Source organism: Dunckerocampus dactyliophorus, chromosome 19 (assembly GCF_027744805.1).
Source record: "Dunckerocampus dactyliophorus isolate RoL2022-P2 chromosome 19, RoL_Ddac_1.1, whole genome shotgun sequence".
In the NCBI taxonomy this organism is placed as follows: domain Eukaryota; kingdom Metazoa; phylum Chordata; class Actinopteri; order Syngnathiformes; family Syngnathidae; genus Dunckerocampus; species Dunckerocampus dactyliophorus.
This window is the reverse complement of record NC_072837.1, coordinates 2,392,350-2,413,023: the sequence shown is the minus strand read 5'-3', so window position 1 is coordinate 2,413,023 and position 20,674 is coordinate 2,392,350. Positions and strand designations below refer to the sequence as shown.

At 44.8% G+C, this 20,674-nt stretch overlaps 1 protein-coding gene across 6 annotated transcripts in view; it reads right to left on the bottom strand.

Moving 5' to 3' along the window:
• The window catches only part of grm1a (glutamate receptor, metabotropic 1a), an 83,326-nt gene that overhangs the window by 4,880 nt on the left and 57,772 nt on the right, over window positions 1–20,674 (bottom strand). For all 6 annotated transcript variants that reach the window (XM_054761027.1, XM_054761032.1, XM_054761028.1 and 3 more), the window contains 5 exons: window positions 8,393–8,628; window positions 7,122–7,368; window positions 6,560–6,728; window positions 5,697–5,823; window positions 1,822–2,758 (listed from right to left, as the gene is read on the bottom strand). In XM_054761027.1, coding sequence (XP_054617002.1) covers window positions 1,822–2,758; window positions 5,697–5,823; window positions 6,560–6,728; window positions 7,122–7,368; window positions 8,393–8,628 — 1,716 coding nt within the window. The remainder of the gene's footprint in view (window positions 1–1,821; window positions 2,759–5,696; window positions 5,824–6,559; window positions 6,729–7,121; window positions 7,369–8,392; window positions 8,629–20,674) is intronic.

Here is a 20,674-nt window from a genome sequence, read left to right as displayed (position 1 = left end):
ATGCCAAACATTTGTCCTACTTTAAGGTCTCTCGAAATGTCAGCTGACTCCCAGATCCACACACCGTACATACGAGGCTCCGCTAGCTGACACGCTAACTAGCTAGTAGCTACTATACGTTGTTTTTGTCTCTTGTTGACAGTGCAGCACTCAGAGAAAAGAGAAACATGAACATTTGCCAATACGCTGCGTGTTTAAAGGAGGGCAGCGATACAGACGTGAGACGTAAAGCATATTATGATGAAAACATTCACTCTGCCCAACTCCTTACTTGACACAACCCGTCCTTGTGTCATTTGCTGTGAATCTCAAGAGCGTTAGTCTTACTGGAATATCTTACTTATTATGCAGGGTGTCATTTCAAAGGCAACATGGCGTCTCCGTAATGGGCGCCTCTAATTGGTAATGGGGTGTGATGTCAATACGCTGTTTACTTGCTGGATCGAAGTGACTGAAGTGCCGTGTGTTTCACTTAGCAAGAGTACACACTTCAAAGTGCATGCATACTCGCACCATCAAACGCATGCGTGAACACTCACATGATGCGCCAATCCACCCTTTTCAAGTTACACGACTGATGTCTACCATACTTATATAGAAGTGGCTCTGATCTGTTGTTTCCCAGGGCATCAGCAATCGGAGATTGCATGCTAACATGCTAACCAGCCATGCAACTGACGATTACTCCACTTTGCTCTCCATTATGTGCATGTCAGGCATCTTCAAAAGATGACCAGTGTTTCTCATACATGTTTATTTTTGTCGGCACCGCCACAAATAGATTTGGCACTAACTATTCACCCGTAAACAAATTGTGACGCACTTACTCTGCCAAAGAACAAGAAGATGAAGAAGGAGGGATCGGTGTTGCCAACTTAGCGACTTTGTGGCTATATTTAGCGAGTAATCGGAAAAAAATCTAGCGAAGAGACTTTTGGTTGTGGACATGAAAGCACGTGCACTGGAACCTCGGTTAGTGTCGTTTATGCGACTCAATTAAAATGTTCCCATGGGAAATAACGCAAATTCAAGTCATTCACAGAACACATTTTGCCAGAGAATTCTGTTTTTACACTTTTTTCTTCACAGTGAATTTCAATTGAAAATGCACGCAGGTGCATATCAATGGTGAATGAAAGGGATCAATGAAGATAACATCACTTTTACCGTCATCGACTTCACAAATACTACTATGAGGCAGCGAGATGCACACGAACACCACCTGCGTGTTTTGCTATGAGTTATTTCTTGAATTCAGTAGTTTCTCGGCTCCATTTTGTGTTCTTTCGCAGCCGTGATCAATAAGAAAAGCACTTGTGTTTCAATATGTTTTGATGAATAACAGACCACAGTCTACCACAAAATGGCGGTCTTTTATTTATGAGTTCATTTCTGATAGTAAGCGATGATCAAACCGCGATATCGCGAGGAACGATTCTTCTTTTTCTTCTCAGCGAGCAGCGAATGCTGCCGTGGGCCCCTCCCGCACCTCAAAGCGCTCACAGGTGGCTCGGTCTTGTTTATGACGTTCAAAAAACGGAAGAACAAAGCAGCTGCAGACATATTTGTTTTGCTTTTCGTTTCATGCATCACGGCCAATTATGCAAATTCAACCGACGCCACGACAAATCCATCGCTGTCCTAACCAATGATGCTGTGCTTTTTCCACTCGATGTTAAAATGTGACAACGTGGCCTGCACACTTAAAAAAGGCGAATGATTCCCTAGGAATTGTTTCAAGCTTTAAAGGTCGTTTCCTGCATCATGCGAGTGTTCAGCAGCAGCATGTAGTTACAGTAAGTAGCGTGAAGGTAGACTCACTTGGCATTGCCAGATGCGGGCTTCTTCCTGCGGAACATATTGAGGAAGCTGTTGGTGCCGCAGGCCGCCGCAGACTTCCCGTCGCCGACGTGCATTCGCACCACGTCGGAGGTGGTGAAGGCGCTTCGGACATTCCTCTCTGGCTTAGCAATGATAATGTACATCTTGGGTGTGAACATGCAGCCCAGCGCCACGGTGACGCTGAGGCTGACGGAGAAGGAGGTGGTGATGATCTTGTAGTTGGAGCCAAAGTAGATGGGCACGAAGGCCAGCCAGATGATGCAGGTGGTGTACATGGTGAAGGCGATGTATTTGGCCTCATTAAAATTGGCCGGGACGTTTCGCGTCTTGAAGGCGTAATAGGTGCAGCTCATGATGAGTAGGCCGTTGTAGCCCAGCGGCGCCACCATGCCAATGTTGCTGGTATTGCAGATGAGATAGACCTCACGTATGCTGGGGTACGACTTGATGGGTTCGGGCGGCTCCAGAATGATGAGCGTGATCTCCAGACTGAGCTGGACGCTGATCAGCATGAAGGCGATGATCACCTGCGCCCAGGCGCTCATGAAGCGCGGCTTCCGGGTGCAGATCTTCTTCTTGCTGCCCGCCAGGATGCGAGCGATGCGGTTGGTCTTGGTCACCAGCGCCGAGTAGCACATTGCAGACGACAGGCCCACCAGGAGGCGCTGCAGGTAGCAGGAGGCCACGGTGGGGCGGGCGATCAAGGTGAACGGACAGATGTAGCCCAGGAAGATGCCCGCCAGGATGATGTAGCAGAGCTCCCGGCTGGACGACTTCACGACGGGAGTGTCGCGGTACTGGATGAAGATGAAGGTCACGAAGGAGGTGATGAGGATGCCAACACAGGAGAACACCACAGCGACGATGGATTCCACGTCTGCCCAGTCGAGATACTTCAGAGGCAGAGGCTGGCAGCCTGGAAGCACAAAGGAGACGTCGCTGGAGACTTTTGTATTTCACGTCGACGGAACGAGACGAAAAGCAGTGAATAGGCAGCAGATAAGATACACAGACAAGAGAGTGAAACAGATTAGGGCACACAAAGGAATGGGGACGCGGACCACAAAAAGGTACCTATCGGTGCCTCATTTCAGTGCTAAATAAATGCAGACTCCGCCACCTCGACGAGTGCTTGAAGGTGATATTGTGCAAGTAATGTCTTGGAAGTAATGCAAAGCCCAGACAGATGAACACAGAGTCTGATGCTCTTTTCAAAGGGGACTATTATGTTTTTCCTCGTTTCTGACCTATAAAAGTTGTTACAATGTTGTATTTTCGTGTTAAACGATACCGACGTGTCAGATAATGAGGTCTGCGCATTTGGAAGTGGGACCTGAAAGCAATTTGGGATGGCCCTGCACGATTTGTTGTTTTTAACACCGAGTTCCATTGACGTCAGTACAACTTGGACTTCCTTATATGGACATGCCCAGGCAAACGCTGTAGGCCTGCCCTCCCCCCGCTCTGCTTCGCTCTGCTCTGTTCACCGTGCTCCCAGGAAATGTTTGTTGGGGTGTGCCTAAAGAGGCAAGCATCAGGCAGAAGGGGTTGGAGTCGCTGATTCCCGGCCAGCAAGAGAAAAATATGCTCATCTGTCACCGGACTGTTTTGTGAACATGGGCCAATACGAAGCCGGACTATCCGCCAAACTGTTGCTGAAGTCCGACGCCTTTCCAACGTTACTTGCTCGTGTTGAAGAGTCAGAAGAGCAGGCTGTAATAACAATTGATCAGGGTCCTAACTGTGTTTATTTTGTGTAAGTAATCGGCCAAAAGGTGTTCGGCAGCTGTCCGAAAGTCCTCGGGAAGCTTGGGAGTGTGACCAATCACAGCGGAGTGGGCTCTGTGGGAGGCGTACGTGGAGGAGGGCCAGGGTGGAGTAAATTACACAGACCGTTTGGGCGGGAGGCAGCAAACACTGCAGGAAGAGGTGCAGAGTCGGGAAGATCTAGAGAGCTTTCTGTGCGGGTCATCGTGTGTAGCTGCTCTATAGGAGTGCAGAACTCAATACAAAGCCCGAAAATTAGTATAATAGGTCCCCTTTACACATTATTGCCAACCTTAACACGCCAACAGCAGTGCTCAATCCCAATACTCGCACATGTTGGGGCACCGCTTAAGCACTGGCAATGTTTCAAAAGAACCAATTCGCCACCGGTATTGCATAATATGTCAACAATACCCAACCCCACAAAGGAAGCAAGGTGAGTTGCAACTCTTGCAAGATCCTTTTGGATGAATATGAATCCAAGAATCAATTCATGTTATGCTGGATTCATCAATGCAGACGATGCAATAGAAATGAAATGGATCTGTGGAAATTAGTGCTCTTCTACAAAGCATTTAAAGGAAAAAGGCGCTTTTGGGGAGAATTCATCATCTACAGTCCTTGTGTGAGCCGTGAACACATTGGGCGCACTGGTCATACAGCAACATAGAAACGCTTCACCTAGTGTTAACAAAAGTACAGCAATATGTAGCGTTCCCTTTTGTTGGTGGCCTGAGGCGTTGTGAGCGAGGCACTGTGTGCGAGTGTGCGGTGAAGTTAGTCGCTAGCCGGCTAGTATGTAGCCGGTGCGGTGTGGCGAGGTGTCGCTACGTCAGAAAAGTAGTTACTCTGCATTAGCGCCTACAATAACAACGTCACTGTAGCTTGGCTAATATGCAGGTCACATTATGTAAATGGGTGGGAAAATTCACAATCCCCAACAGGTTTCCAAAGGCTGGACTGCTGCGTGATGACGAGGACAACACAAGCTCAAGGGCTAATTTGCCTCGAGACGAAAGTGACACTGAGCGCGACGATGAAGGAGTGAGAGAGACAAGTGTGTGACGAAGGAATTATGAGGCAGGAGGAGAGAGACGAAGATAGCGAAGAATGACTTTTGCGGGAGCCGACTGTTTAACCAGCCGTATTACGCACACTGTTCGGCACTGTTTGGAAAACAACATTTATTTGATTAAAAGTTTTTAAAAATCTTTCTAACATCTTTCTGTGTGCTAAATATCTCATGTTACAACAAGCACACCCGCGACTTATAGACAGGTGCGGCCGATACACGTACAAATCTTTTTTTCTCTTTAAATTTAGTGGGTGCGGCTTATATTCAGGTCCGCAAATTACGGTAAGTTGTAAAACCTACTTACGAATAAAGCTTTGCACACATAAAAATACTGTAATTATCAACTTCAAGTGCCCTCTTTATATTAAAGATGTGTATATTAAAGAAGCAAACACATTTAGAAACTTTATTTGATACAATAAACATACTGTACTCTTCATCTCTTTGCAAGGGGGTAAACTTGCTAGAATCAATTATATATGTTTTGATCACCACTGTGGCACATCACAGTATGTCCAATGAAAAGCATGCGTCTTAAAATGTGATGTTTGTTGTGGAGATAAACATTGCCTACAATACATCATTTAGTATATCCAGATGCCACGCAAATGTGCCCCCTGTGGGCTGTGAACGGTATAGGAAGGACATCAGAGCATTCTGATTGGACGCTTAGTAAGTGCTATGAGCTTCAGGCAAGTATCTATCACATTTTATCTTCTTGAAGGGAAAAAGCGAGAGTGGAAAAGTAAATCGTTTTGATGCAAAATAACATGATGTGTGAATTCCTGACTTCCTGGGAATGCCAACAATAAGTGACTGATAGCAAAATGTAACGTGAGTGACAGACCAGTGACACATAAAAATAGCACTTTACACCTGGGAATTGAGAGCTCAGCTCAATACCTCACTGTCAAAACAAGTGATGGTCACATGAAGGCAAACAGCAGAAAGGAGGGAATGTCTGTTTTCTGAGGGAGTGATGTTTCAAGAAAGGGGGTTTAGTCCTTCCTACCTGCCAAGTCATCATCAGGCCACCATCCCAGCTCGCAGGCCTTGCAGGTGAACTCATCCTGGACAAACTCATTCTCCTTGCACGTGGTGCAGATCCAGCAGCAGCTCACCTCGCCCTTCCTGATCACCTGCAAGGCAAAAGAGGCGGGTCACACAGGCGACGCATGCAACAAAGCGTTCCTAATTCATCAAGTTGATGTTAACGGTTCACACGCGGGCCCCCCCGCCCCGAATACTGTTTATAGAACAAGGACGGCAGCTTTTTGCATTCTGCACCCGCAGAAGCTGTTAACGGCGCTGTGATATGTAAAGCAGGGTGATAAGTGGGTCAGGACAGAAAGTGAGGGGGGGAGGTGGGGGGTGCAGCCAGAGGAGAGGATGCATCCTCCCTCAGGGCAACTTAGTGTAAAGCTTGACTGCGAACAATCAGCAGTAGATGAAGAAAATCAGGGCATTTCCCAAAACACTCAAATATTTTTAGAGCACTACGCTGCACTTACTCTATTTACTCAACGACAGAGAATAGCAGTGGGATGCTTTTAATTGTACAAACGCATTTTTAGAATAACATTCAATGATATTTGGAGAATTTTACCACAAAATAAGTCTACACGCTACTACCCAAATAGTGGGGTGGGCCCCATTCAGTGACCCATTAACATCAGCTTCACAGATGCCATGTGTTCAGGGTCGTATAAAGGTAATTACAGCCATCTTGCGGCACCACCTCTTTTTTAGTCAATAACGGGGGTCCATTTGGGTCATTTTCTAACCCTAACCCCAGCATTTATGGCTATTGATTGGTCAGACTTTGGGGTTTCTTTAGCCTCATTTACTGGCAAAGTGAAGTGAAATAATGTGTACCTTGATTTGTCCTTTGGAGCAGGGGTCGCTGCAGACTGATCGCACCATGTTGCTGCTGTTCATCCATAGCTTGTTGTCGTCAATGCTCAGGATGCCCTCATGCCAGGAGCCCACGTTGATGTAGTCATACCGGCCGTCCTCCACGTTCTGTAGATTCATGATGTCATACCTAGAAGTTGGAAGCAGAGTATTTTAGAGGTAGCTATGAGAGGCAGGTAATTTATTGATGACAAATTCCACAGCTTAGCAAGCCACTTTTCTTATCAGCACCCGCTAAAAGAGACCCCGCCGCCCTGTGAGCACCATGCCAAGAAGCCATGCCAGTAGCATGAAGTGGGCTCATGCTGGAGATGACAAAAGGAATGACACGCCGGAGCTTTTTGACTGTCAAACGCTGTCTGCTGAACTGAGGAGAGATGAAAGCCAGCTCCCTCTGTGGACAATCGGCTGAATCTGTTCCAGTCCAAACTAATTACATCCTTCACAGCTCAAGATCGGTGCACACGTGTGCACATGGGAGAGGAGCGTGAAGTCACAATTTATGTAAGAGATTCCTTCCTACCTTCCGGGGGTGTCTCCGTTTTCATCAAAGTAGATGTCCTCCCCCGAGACGCCTCTGAAGGACGTCTTGAGCAGGTAGTCCAGAAGCTTGCTGCCGTCGATGGGGTCCATGGCCTTGCAGAGCCCTGTCAGGCCCGGACACAGCTCGCTGTGCATGTCATGGAGGCCGTGAGCCATGGCGTAGATGGCGTTGATGACGAAGCCCATCTTGCTGTCCTGAATGTAGTTTTCATGCAGGCTCTCATTTCCTGATTGCGGATGAAAGCAAATGCAAAAAGGAGGAATAAGAAGGTGGAGGTTTTGTGCAGTTACATATGGGATTGCATTATTTTACTGCCGATAAGAACACCGGAACTATTATTTTACTGCTAACTCTAAAGCCGTACAATTAGCAAACGGACCAAAAAGTTTGCCGCCCGAGGATTTACATTTCCTTTGGCTTTTTAGGGCTCTACAATCACTCCAAAAGAAGAAGCAGCCTCCACAAGGGAGAAGAGGAATCCTTGCATGCTTTCTTTTTTCACTATGTGGCCCTCGGTGGAAAAGGTTTGGACGCCCCTGGACTCGAGGCTCAGAAACACGCATGCACATTCTTTAACGAAAAGAAAAGGTGCAATCTTAGTGAAGTTTTTCAGTGTTTTGTGCGCTCAAACAACGTAAGGTGAGACATTCCTTAGTGCACTTCTTTCTCTCAAGTTGTGTGTTCAAGTTTAACTGATGCAGCCTTAGCAGAACCAAACCACGTCAGACTTAGAACTTTTAAAATGCACCTTCCACCAAAGCATCAGTCAAACTCCTGCTGGGTGCGAGTTTGAGAACAAAAGTGTGGAAACAGCTGCCTAGAAAAAAGAGTCACTTACCACCTTGAAGGTCTTGGGAATTAGAATAAAGAATGACATGATAAGAGGGAGGATTCTACTGCACTAAAATGGATTATTGTTTGATAGATTTACCGTGGTCACCTTTTGAGAGCAGAGGAAGGGAGGAGAACAAAAAAAAAGTATTCATGAGTTCTTTAGAAAACAATACTTACTGCATACCTATCTCACAAAAGCAAACATTTATATTGTAGCCGAGGTTCCCAAAGAGAGACATCAGTCATCTTCAGTGCAGCTGTAAAAGCTGTACACAGACTACTTTAAATTATGCCCCAGTTTCATTTTCATTTTATTGTCCCTTGAGAAGATATAATAAAATGTTGGCTGGACGTACTTTTGTGAGATAGTCTGGTTCCCTGAAAAGGAGACTCACAGGGTCTTCGCCTCCACTCACCGGTGCAGACTTTCTTGTAGTTCTTGTTCTCCTGAGGATGGCCAGGCAGACGGCACTGGAAGCGGTACTGCCAGAACTCCGCGAACCAAGGATTCCTGGTGTTGGTGTCCAGACGCAGCTTCAGGTAGTAATCGTCGAAGGACTTGACCACCTCCGACTGCAGCTTCATGGTGATTCCTCCCTTGGCTTCCTGCTCGTAGCCCTCCACCACTTCGTAGCGGTCGGCCCATCCATCACTACAGTGGCGACGGAGAGACAGACGAAGACACTGGGCTGTTAGAGAGGTCAACATGGTGACACCAGTTCCAAAGGGAATGTCATCTTTTGAACCTGAACCACAGATCCATTATCTTTCTACCAAGCGAGGGGTACCTGGTATAGACAACAGCTCCAACTCTCCTTGACCATGTTAGATGGAAGAAAGAAGGATGGGTGGATGGATGGGTGATCTTAAAATAAAGACAATATATTAAGTAAGTCAAGTGAAAGCAGTATAATCAAATAGAAAAAAATGGGATGGTCCTATCACACAAAAATCATGCACGTAGGTACAGCCTTTCCTTTTGTGTCAATGATCCCGCTGGTGGCGTCACTCAATCGCCTCAGCTCGTCTTTGCAGGCTAACAAGCTCATGTGGACATGCGGGCTGCTCGTGGCCACAAAGACGCACGAAAAACACCAGCAAGCGGGACACGGGCAAATAAATTTAAAGATAAACAGAACCACTCTAAACCCTTTCGGGGATTGTCGTCCGTGCTCAAATTGGGCTTTGGGCTAGTCGCTTAATACCTGCAACATCGACAGCGACACACCAATTAGGTATGACTCACCACGGAAGCAATTACCTCACACACATCGGGGATGTTCATGGTGATGGATAAGGACATGTGCAGGTCAGAGTCTCCGACCTTTCTGGCTACAATTAGTGTCAGTCAAAGGCAAAGGAGCGAGTGAGAGCAGAAGACAGTATATAACTCGTGCGTGATGGAGCCGAATTAGCCCTTTTAGTGAGTCTTGCTGAGCCTGTTACTGCCTTCAAAGTAATCACACGTCTAAAGGTACGAGACGTGCCCAGACACCCACTTGGAATTTTTGCAATTTACGAAAGCATGGTGGCCTGGTATGATCACGCAGCACAACACAAACTCCAAAAACATTGCAGAAACCATTCCACTAAATACATTCAACAAAAATATTCCTTTTTTGTGATGTTGTTTGTTTTTGCTCTCATTTTCAAGATCTAAAATGATTTGTATTATAACTGTAATGTCAATAGATTTTAAATAAAATAAATTAAACAAAACAACACCAATGAAAACTAGAGAATCACTCGGAGAGCGCAGACCTCCGCCAAGCGCCACAGTTCCCCCCATATTGTGATTCACCAAAATAATAATCCTGCATTTTTTTAGATCAGTCTTTGATATTTTGTAGAACCTGCTGGAAATTTTGTCCTGCATTTTGTTTCCAAGTGCTCTGACCATTTTTTGTGGCATTACATGCACAAATGCCGAAAACGGTCCTATCTCGCAATGTTCAAGGATCCTTCAAAAAGTTCCTGGATCCAGACGGTGACACGGATCACCCCCAAAATTTAATCAGACATTTCAGATAACGCCCGCAAAAACATAACCTTCGCGCTGCGCTTGGCGGAGGTAATAAAATGGAGTTGCAGTCAAAAATTGCACTTAAAGGGATTGTTCCTCATTTCTATGGCGATTTCAGCCCAGCGTGTCCGCATCACAACAGGACTCATCAGGGGTTCGTGCAGGAAAACAGTCCAAATCAAATGAGATGCCGTGATAAACTTGTTGTACGATTTGCTACTTAATTCTCCTGGGATGACGTTAAGGTCTCGTCAATAAAACATGAAACAGATTTTGGTTTTGAGGCACAGGCACGCGTAAGCGGAAGGAAATCAGTCTAAACTTGCACAAATAATTCACAATGCACTGGAGACGTGCACATGCCAATGTTCCGCGGCAAAATGACATCCTGTCTTCTCACATTCCTCTCTCTCCGCCTCACCAAAACTCACTGCTCAGCTCATCTTATCTTTTAGCCCACCGGGGGGGCGGACCAGCTCTATTGTGGGACAAAATCTAATTTCATGTCACCTCGAGAGCTCTGCAGCGTCACAACGCATTATCAGGGGGCCCAATAGGAATACCTGAGGAGCACCTGTTTAACTAGATTAAAGGAAATCTCCACAGAACTAAAGATTCTGTTTGCATTCCTCTATGGCCTAAAATACAGAAATGGATGGGGCGGGATGGGATGGACTACCATAAAGACCAGCAATCACAGACACCTGAGCACATATTGTGAAACCATTACAGTGTGTGACACCTTAATGGCCCCTATCATTCTTTCCCAAGGAGCACTGGAGAAGGCATAGGTCAATGGATTTGTGGTAAAAAGCCTTTGTTCTTGCCTGGTTATTTTGTCCACTAAACTCTTGTACGTGATACGAGAAAGAGTGCTTGACAGAAAAGACCATGTATTCCATCAAGGATCAGGAAAGGGGTCAAGTAAGAGGTCTGGAGTACATGATGCATGTCAGCCATTAATGCAATGTCAGGTCATTCCTGCCTCTTAGGAGCCCAGAGATCATCTATTCTCAGAGAAGGGCTTCTCTCTGGACCGTGACTCGTAAAAAGTCACAATAATGTACGGGTACTTGAAGTTTGCGTGAAAGCACAATGCAATGTAAGGCCAGCTAAGTGCTAATACAACGTTGCTCTGGAGAATGTAAAATCGAACCACATTTCTGACCTACTGTAGAATGAACAGCTAGGTTTTCAACCAAAAATGCTGTCTTTTGTGTGATTTATGTTTAATATTTTGTATACAGACACAGTCGTCCCCCGCTACATCGCAGTTCAAACATCGCTCACTCACTCTGTGGCGGTTTTTCAAACGTTGATTAATAAATGACTGCTGTTTCGTGGTTGACTACTGCCTATTATTTGTCACAAATACGCATATTTAAGCAAGTTGTACAGATTTTTTGCCCAAATTAAGCATTTTCAAGCATAAAAAGGCAAAATCCACAAAAATACAAACACAGTACAGTATAAGCCATTTAGACGACAACTTGTGAATGTAGTGTTCTACATTGGTCACTAGGTGTCACTGACCAACTGTTCGGTGAGACCACCGTCAGCCTACCCGAGGGCAGCTGTAGATACAGAAGCGGCTTACCGCCACCAGCGTGTGACTGAGCAGTGAATGAATAATGGGTTCACTTCACTGTGAAGCGCTTTGGGTTCCTTGAAAAGTGCTATATAAAATCTAATCCATTATAACTGCAAAAATGTTCCATTCAGAACAATTCACGTATAGCGGTCGAGTCCGGGACCGATTAACCGCGATAAACAAGGGATTACTGTGGAAGACTTTTACAAGCAAAAATGGCACAAAGCTCCTAGAATGTGGCTGTTAACCACAAACATATGGAGTGTTTTTTGTGGTAAAATTAAATAAATATAAATCAAGGGAATAGATCATTTTAATAAAAATAATCATGTATGTGTAATATGGGATATGTGTTTTTAAAGCGTGCATTAATTAATAAAATTGCAAAAATATCATCTGATATATTTATATTGAACCCGTTTAATAACCACTGATTTCCAGCAACATTCAATGTGCAACTGCAGGAAATCAAAAGTCATGGTAATAGCATGGCTATAGCCGATTTATTAGGTGTCGCTGCCTCATTGGAGTCGGTGACTCAGCAACCTGCAACAAGAGCGTGAAGGTGATATTGTGCAAGTAAACGTCTGCTAAATCAGTCCCAACAGAGGCGCATGGATACGGATTCTTTTTTTTTTTTTTTTACACTTTATTGCTGACCTTAACACGCCAACAGCAGTGCTCAGTTCCAACGGTGCACACACATTTCTCCGTCACCGTCCACGCCAGCAACACAACTCTTCCTCACAATCCAGCATGCACCGGCACTGCCACACTGCGTATCACTTCTCAATTTCTTCTGAGCGGAATGTATGCACTTAAACTGCAAAATGTACATTCTGCTAACTTTATTTCTTTCAAAAGGCCGTACATGAATTATTAAAGTCAGTCCGAGCTCAGTAAGAAACATATTCTTTAAAAATGAGGTGTTGATATTATTATTATTATTATTTACTCGTTTATTATAAATGTGAGAGCAGATAGTCCGACCACGTTACCACTCCGTCGGTCTCCTTTCAGTTGGATAGCACAGGGTTTGTATATTTATGAAGGCATGAATTAATTGGCAGGGCAGATATTTAATCACATGCACTCTTTCCCCTGGAGGACGAATGGGAAGAGTTACTGTAAAAAAGAGGGAAGGTAGGAGTGGAGGGAGCTTCCCTAATTGCTGTGTGTGAGAGTTAAGATAAAAGTTCAGGTAGTTAATGGAAAAACTTTTAGGAGATTTTTTTTTCTCCTCCTGCAGACCAGGAGAAAGTCAAGTGAGGACAGCATTACCGGGAAAGGAGAAGAAGAACATACAATATCAGAATGCAAAATAGATTTAAATCCATAACTGTTAGCCACGGTGATTCAGTTAAACACCAGTCAACAGTCTTCTATATAACAGGGGTTTTCTGCTGTTTTTAAGAATCTACGCCAAAAACAGTAGTTAAATATCTTCTACATGACAGGAGTGCTCTGCTGTTTTTAGGAATCTACTTCAAAAACACTTGTTAAATATGCTCTGTATCATTTGAGCGCTGTTGTTTTGAAGAATCTAGCGCAAAAACACTAGTTAAATATCCTCTATATAACTTGAGTGCTCTGCTGTTTTTGAGTATCTACTGCAAAAACATTTGTCATTGATCTTCTATGGCAGGGTTTTTCTGCTGTTTTTTTTTATCTTCTGTAAAAACAGAGTGTAAATAGCCTCAGTATGACGGGAGTGTTCTGCTGTTTTTAGGAATCTACTGCAAAAACACTGGTCAATGATCTTCTATATGACAGGGGGTTTCTGCTGTTTTTAGGAATCTACGCCAAAAACACTAGTAAATGATCTACTATATGACAGGGGATTTCTGCTGTTTTTAGGAATCTACTGCAAAAACACTAGTTAAGTATCCTCTATATAACTTGAGTGCTCTGCTGTTTTTGAGAATCTACTGCAAAAACACCAGTCAATGATCTTCTATAGGAGGGAGGTTTCTGCTGTTTTTAAGAATCTACTGCAAAAACAGTAGTTAAATATCCTCTATATGATAGGAGTGATCTGCTGTTTTTAGGAATCTAGTGCCAAAACACTGGTTACATACACTTTATACAAGGCGAGTGCTCTGTTGTTTTTGAGAATCTACTGCAAAAACACTAGTCAATGATCTACGACAGGGGTCTTCTGCTGTTTTTCAGAATCTCCTGCAAAAACAGCGGCCACTGGCCTCCTATGAGTTCTATGCAGTTATTTAGGAATCCGCTGCACAAACAGTTTGTCCCAAGTTGAAGGGAACGCGAGGGCCGGTCTGATGTGCTGTTTTCGGGGCAGGATTTGTCCTGCGGGCCGCCAGTTGAGCGGAGCTCCTGTAAGTTGTTAGCACGAGCATACGCACATGTGAATGGACAGGCTGATGCGTGAGGTGAAAAACAAACAGGCCACAGTCAGTCCTCACACCAATCACGAGCGCCAGTCGTGAAATACTGATTACGAGTCGGGTGGATTTGATTCCACACCCAATGATGCAGTGTCCTGTACACGCAGTGAAGACCAACAGATTACCACTTGTATCATAACCACTGTGTCATTTTAAAATAAGGCATCAGTTGCTCAGAGGGAGAGCTCTCCTTCCCGTTGCTGTCAATTAACATCAGAATGTGTCATAAATATTCACATGCGGCCTATTGTAGTCTACGAGCACACACATCCCGAATGGAGATGGTGTGAATACTTTCACGAGTCTGCCAAGGCAAACAACGTGTCCTTATCTTATAATTACAGTCTTTGTTGTTGTTTTCCCACACATCCGCCATATTTCTGTGGCCCTGCTGACAGATTGAGTGACAGATCCGCCGTCAAGAACCAACTCTGCCATGAGCCCAAACTAAATCTCCATGGCGACAACCAGCGTAGTAGATGTCCTCCTCCTTGTGGAAAATAAAGCCTGATAGGATGTGCTTCACTACACTTACATGTTTATTGCTTGAAGAGGACGCACGACGTGGAGAAAATGGCAGTTTACGCCTTATCTTTAGTATCCGACGGACACCCTCCCTCTTTTTTTTCGCAGTCTTGTCGGTCCTTCACGGTCATGACTAATGTAGCAGTCGGCAGAGTGATAGAAATGAAAGCTGAATGACGGGATAATGTGTCAGGAGACTGGAGCACATAACTCAAAAGCCCCGTTTGGACCAAGCAGTTTAATACGGTACATATTTATCTGCATTTCCACTGTAAGGGGCCCCAAAATCATTTTTATTTGAGAACCGTGTGCTATGGTTTAGTATGACACCAAACGGTGCCAACCTGAAATGAACTGGACCAAAAGCAACATCTGGATTGGTCAAGAAATACCACAAAAATACGTGAAATTAAATACTAGACAAGATTAGACGTGGCACTTACAGCACATCTCTGAGTTGCAATGAAATACAATTAAATACCAAGCTGCAAGGACTCCACTAAAGAAATGAGGCCACTAAATTAGGGCATTTCACCCATATTTTTGGATCGAGCACACTCAGAACTCAGAGGCAGAACATGTCAATTGCATGTTAAAATAGATAATAACAAAACATTCATGTCAGGCAAACTGGCGACTCTAAATTGTCCATAGTAATCAATGTGAGTGTGAGTGATTGATTGCGATTGGCTGGCAACCAATCCAGGGTGCGCCCCTCGCCCCAAGTCAGCTGGGATAGGCTCCAGCATACCCGCGACTCTCGTCAGGATAAGCGGCATGAAAGATGGATGGGTGATAATTATTATAATTGTTATTAAAAAATAGTAAATGAACAAAAAATAAATTACATCTCGGACCTGGCAGTGCATGTTAAAGTAAATAACAATAATTATAAATACAAGTAAAATATTATTATAATAATTAGAATGATAAATATAATAATTATAATATACAATTATATATATCTTATATCCCTGAACTGAGCACAAACTGAGGAGGAATATAACAAGTGCAGGCATACAAGTCAGTAAAATATCCAAAGTGCACTGAATCAAATAAATCAGGCCAAAAATGCCGTATATTTCCTATCCTACCTATTTACATATCAGTGAAATGTCTAATTGTGTGGCCTTATTTACAGCATTTTGGAATGATCAAAAGGTTCCTTTGCTCGTCAGTTTCTTAGTAATGTTTTTCAAGGCAGTGTGGCTCGGTTTGACCAGGGTGAGACCAGCTGAGAAAGTCTGTTCTCAGTAAACGGAGGTCATTTTACATTTCCAATCTCAGACGGACTTCTAGTTGCTATCAAGATTCAAGATTCAAGATTCAAGAGAGTTTTATTGTCATGTGCATAGTAAAACAGCAGTTATACTATGCAATGAAAATCTTATTCTGTTCATTCTCCCAAGAAAAGAAAGAAAACACAAGAAAGAATAAGAACATAAGAAACATAAACACATAAACATATATACCAATAAATTAAGCAACAACAACAGACGAGACATTAATACAGATAAATAATAATACAAATAAATAAATAAATAAATAAATAAAGTGCTAGGAGTGTGTGCGTGTGTTGCGTGCGGCGTGTGTGAGTGCTTCGTTGAGGAGCCTGATGGCCTGTGGGTAAAAGCTGTTTGCCAGCCTTGTGGTCCTGGACTTCAAACTCCTGTAGCGTCTGCCTGACGGTAGGAGTGTGAATAATGAGTGTTGTGGATGTGTGCTGTCCTTGATGAGGTTGTGTGTTCTGCGTAGGACTCTAGTTTTATAAATGTCTTGCAGTGAGGGGAGGGCTGCCCCAACAATGTTCTGTGAGGTCTTGATCACCCGCTGGAGTGCCTTCCTATCACGTGTTGTACAGTTACCGTACCAAACAGTGATGGAGGCGGTAAGGACACTTTCGATAGTGCATCTGTAGAAGCAACTCAGGATTGTGGTGGACATGCCAAATTTCCTCAGTCTTCTCAGGAAGTACAGTCTCCTTTGGGACTTCTTCAGAATTTGTTGGGTGTTGTGAGACCATGTGAGGTCCTCGCTGATGTGTGTGCCAAGGAACTTGAAGGTTTTCACCCTCTCCACCTCAGTCTCACCAATAAACAGGGGTCTATGTGGCTCCTTTTCCCTTGTTCTTGGGTCGATGATCATCTCTTTAGTCTTATCTGTATTGAGAAGGAGATTGTTATCACGACACCAAGCTATGAGGTCCGCCACCTCTCTTCTGTATGATGTTTCAACACCACCAGTGATCAGTCCGATGACTGTAGTGTCATCCGCAAATTTAATGATGCTGGTGTTGTTCTGGGAGGCCACGCAATCGTAGGTGAAGAGCGTGTAGAGGAGTGGACTCAGCACACACCCCTGTGGGGTCCCAGTGCTCACAATTCTTGAGCTGGATGTGCGGTTGTGGACTCTGACTGACTGGGGTCTGCCCGTGAGAAAGTTAAACACCCAGTTACAGAGGGAGGGTGACAGGCCAAGTGTGAGGAGCTTATCTGTGAGTTTGTGGGGGCTGACTGTATTAAAAGCAGAGCTATAGTCTATAAATAGCATTCTGACATATGTGTCCTGGCCCTGTAGGTGAGAAAGGGCTGTGTGGATGGCAGTGTTGACTGCATCATCTGTGGACCGGTTCTGGCGATATGCAAACTGTAGAGGGTCCACAGTTGCCGCCGGGATGCTCTTTTTGATGTGGGTCATGACTATCCTTTCAAAGCACTTCATAACAATAGGAGTGAGTGCTATAGGGCGATAGTCATTCAAGCAGGTCACGTTGCTCTTCTTGGGTACGGGCACTATGGTGGTGGACTTAAAGCAGGTCGGTACAGATGCTTGTGCAAGCGACAGGTTAAATATGTCAGCAAGCACATCAGCTAGCTCTGATGAGCAAACCCGAAGTGCACGTCCTGAGATGTTGTCTGGGCCTGCTGCTTTTCGTGGGTTTGTTTTGTTCAGAACCCTGCGCACATCAGCTGATGTCACCATGAGAGGTGCGTCCTGTGTGCTCCCCAGGTTCAGCCACCCTCTCTGCTCATCAGGAGTTTGGGTGTCAAAGCGGGCATAGAACTCGTTCAGCTCATCTGGAAGTGTGGTTTGGCTGGACGTGGCTACGCTACTCTGCTGTCGATAGTCTGTGATGTGCTGGAGCCCCGCCCACATGCGCCGAGGGTCTGAGGTGGAATAGTAGCCCTCCAGCTTCTGTCTGTACTGTCTTTTGGCCTCCCGTATGGACCTCCTCAGGTCATATCTGGCCTTTTTGTAGTCATCAGCGGTGCCCATGACAAATGCAGTCGAACGAGCACGTAGCTTAGCCCTTACATCACAGTTCATCCACTGTTTTTGGTTAGGGTATTTTCTGTAATACTTGGTGGTGCTAACAGTCTCTATACATGTGCTAATGTAGCCAGTAACAGCAGAAGCATATTCATCCAAATCAACAGTACAATCTTCCCTCCCCGCTGCAGTTTTAAACACATCCCAGTTTGTGCAGCCAAAGCAGTCCTGAAGTACTTGATCAGTTTCTTCATTCCACACTTTAACTGCTGTACTTACAGGGGGAGCTTTTTTGAGAAGTTGTCTGTACGTTGGATAAAGGAATATAGAGATGTGGTCGGCCTTTCCAAAGTGGGGTCTTGGAACAGCCTTCAAAGCACCTTTCATGTTGCTGTAGACTTGGTCCAGGATGTTATTTTCCCTTGTGGGAAAGCTCACATGCTGGTAATATTTGGGGAGGACAGTCCTGAGGTTACAGTGGTTGAAATCGCCAGATATAATGAATACAGCGTCTGGGTGTTTGGTCTCGTGTTTATCAATGATGTCATGCAGGAGGCCTAGTGCATTAGCAGTGTTAGCTCGTGGTGGGATGTAAACAGCAGTTAAATACACAGCGCTAAACTCACGAGGTAAATAAAAAGGTCTGCATTTCACCATCAGCAGCTCAATGTCCTGCGAGCAGTGCTTTTCCATCGTCTGTACGTCTGTGCACCACCGTTTGTTTACGTAAACACAGACGCCGCCACCTCTGTGTTTACCAGACGCTAAAGTCCGATCTCCCCGGTAAGCAGCAAATGATTCCAACTGGATCGCCGAGTCCGGTATATCCTCCGTCAGCCAGGTTTCTGTGAAGGTGAGGACACAGCATTCCCTGATCTCACGTTGAGCTGTAATCCTTGCTCGTAGTTCGTCCATCTTGTTTTCAAGAGAGCGGACGTTGGCTAGCAGCAAGCTTGGTAGCGGTGGCCTAGTCGCTCTAGCTTTTAGCCTAGCATGCAGGCCGGCTCGCTTGCCTCGTTTACGCCTCGGATGCTTTGCTCGCCGGGTATTCAGCTCACCGGGGCCGCAGGCTGCTGCGTTCTCCCGGCGCAGAAGAAAGGCAAAGTCTGAGAGGCTAAATGAAAGTTCATGGTGAACCCTGCCGATGTTCAAAAGTGTCTCCCTGTTGTAATGTACTGCGTGAGTGTGTTGAATGTCCAAAATGAACAATAAAATAGCAAAAAATAGAAAAACACGGGAGAGTGTCACAGAGACGTCTGCCACGGAGGGCGCCATCTTTGACTATCTACAGAGGTACCATCGATTTCCACATGTGTTAAAGCAGCATGTTCAGGGCGAGGACCATCTATTTTGGCATGATTGCAAGGAGATAAAGTCTCTATTTGCACACGCTCTGCTATTTGCCAAATTGCTTCCACAAAGTCAACGGGCACGATTCCACATCCTCGGCGCGCTGCTTCCTGAGATGGACGAGGAGATGAAAGCCTTGGAGATGGCAGCGAAAGAGGCAGCTAAATGTGTCATCCTACAACATCCCTCAACCTTTCATTTATTCAAGCTCAAGAGTAAAACGCGTGTGCTCCTCCTTTAGAGGAAATGGAACGGGACAGCCAAATATATGTGAGACACAATATGGGTTCGCAGCTTTCGTGGGACCCCAGGGTGTAGTCTAAAATGACACGTATGCCCTGCCAGTGGTGGACAGTGTCAAACCTCTACAGAGGTACAGCATGCACATTCTCGCGTCAAAAAGAAGAAGAAGAATCACTGGAAATGAGATCCAGATTGCGCCTTTGCTCACAAGACAGGCACAGAAATTAGTGTTACATGCAGAAAAGCAGCTTATGCAAATGATGTTTAGTAATAACAGCCTTCAAGCGGCCTTAGAGGGAGAGGGGGAAAGGCGAGCGGGCGGGCGAATGGGTTCACAGCCTGCTGCCACTCAGGAGGAAGTGTCTAGGAGCAGCCACTGGAGGTAGAAGGAGGAGAGGGCGATGATAACAAAAGTAGATGATTATTGACTTTTTCGGAGGTGCAGCAACTCAAGGAGAGGAGGAAAGAAAGAGAGAGCGTGAGAAGGAGAGATGTTCCTATCGCTTGCCAGTGTCCTGTGATAATTGAGTAGGTGGAAACCAACATTTAAGAATAGCCAACGTATGCAGGAGGAAGGGTAAATCACACATGAGCAGTACTGTGGGATCATTCTTGAAAATATGGCAGGAAAAAAAATGCATTTTAAAAACAGAGATCCAAACTCAACGGACAGACATTCCACCCCATCATAGCCTCGTTGTTTTTCTGAGGGTACCTCAAGAAGGTTGCCTAAATACAGGGTGGACACCCAAAATGGGACACAGGTAAAAAGCCCGCCCTGTGCATGCATCCACTACTTCATGGGGAAAAAGACAGGCTTCGCTACACATCTGAAATTAAAACCTGGGCAAACTACGCATTCTTTTTTTTTTCCTTTCATCTTTTCCCTTAGTGGTTGATCGGATGCTAACCTAGCATGATGCTTCTGTTAAAAAGTGAGGAAATGTGCGGTACGGTGAGGTCCTTTTGAGTTTTATTGATGTTAATAGAGGTTGCTTATTAAGAGGATAAGATGAAAAATAAGAGAATTGATGAAAAAAACAAAACATTGTTTTCAAATTTTTCTTAGTCCCAGTTTTTTAATTAAAAAAAGCATTTGTGCGCTTACCTTTTATTGGTATATGAAGTGCACGCACCCTGTCCTTCTCCAGGAAAAGTTGTGATCACCTTCTGGTGAGCTTGGCTCTATAATCCTCCCTCTCTGCAGTCAAATTTATTCATTCATTCAGCAGAGCATGAATATATCTTGCATTTGACTTGCTGCCTTCTCTCCAGCTGGTGCTGT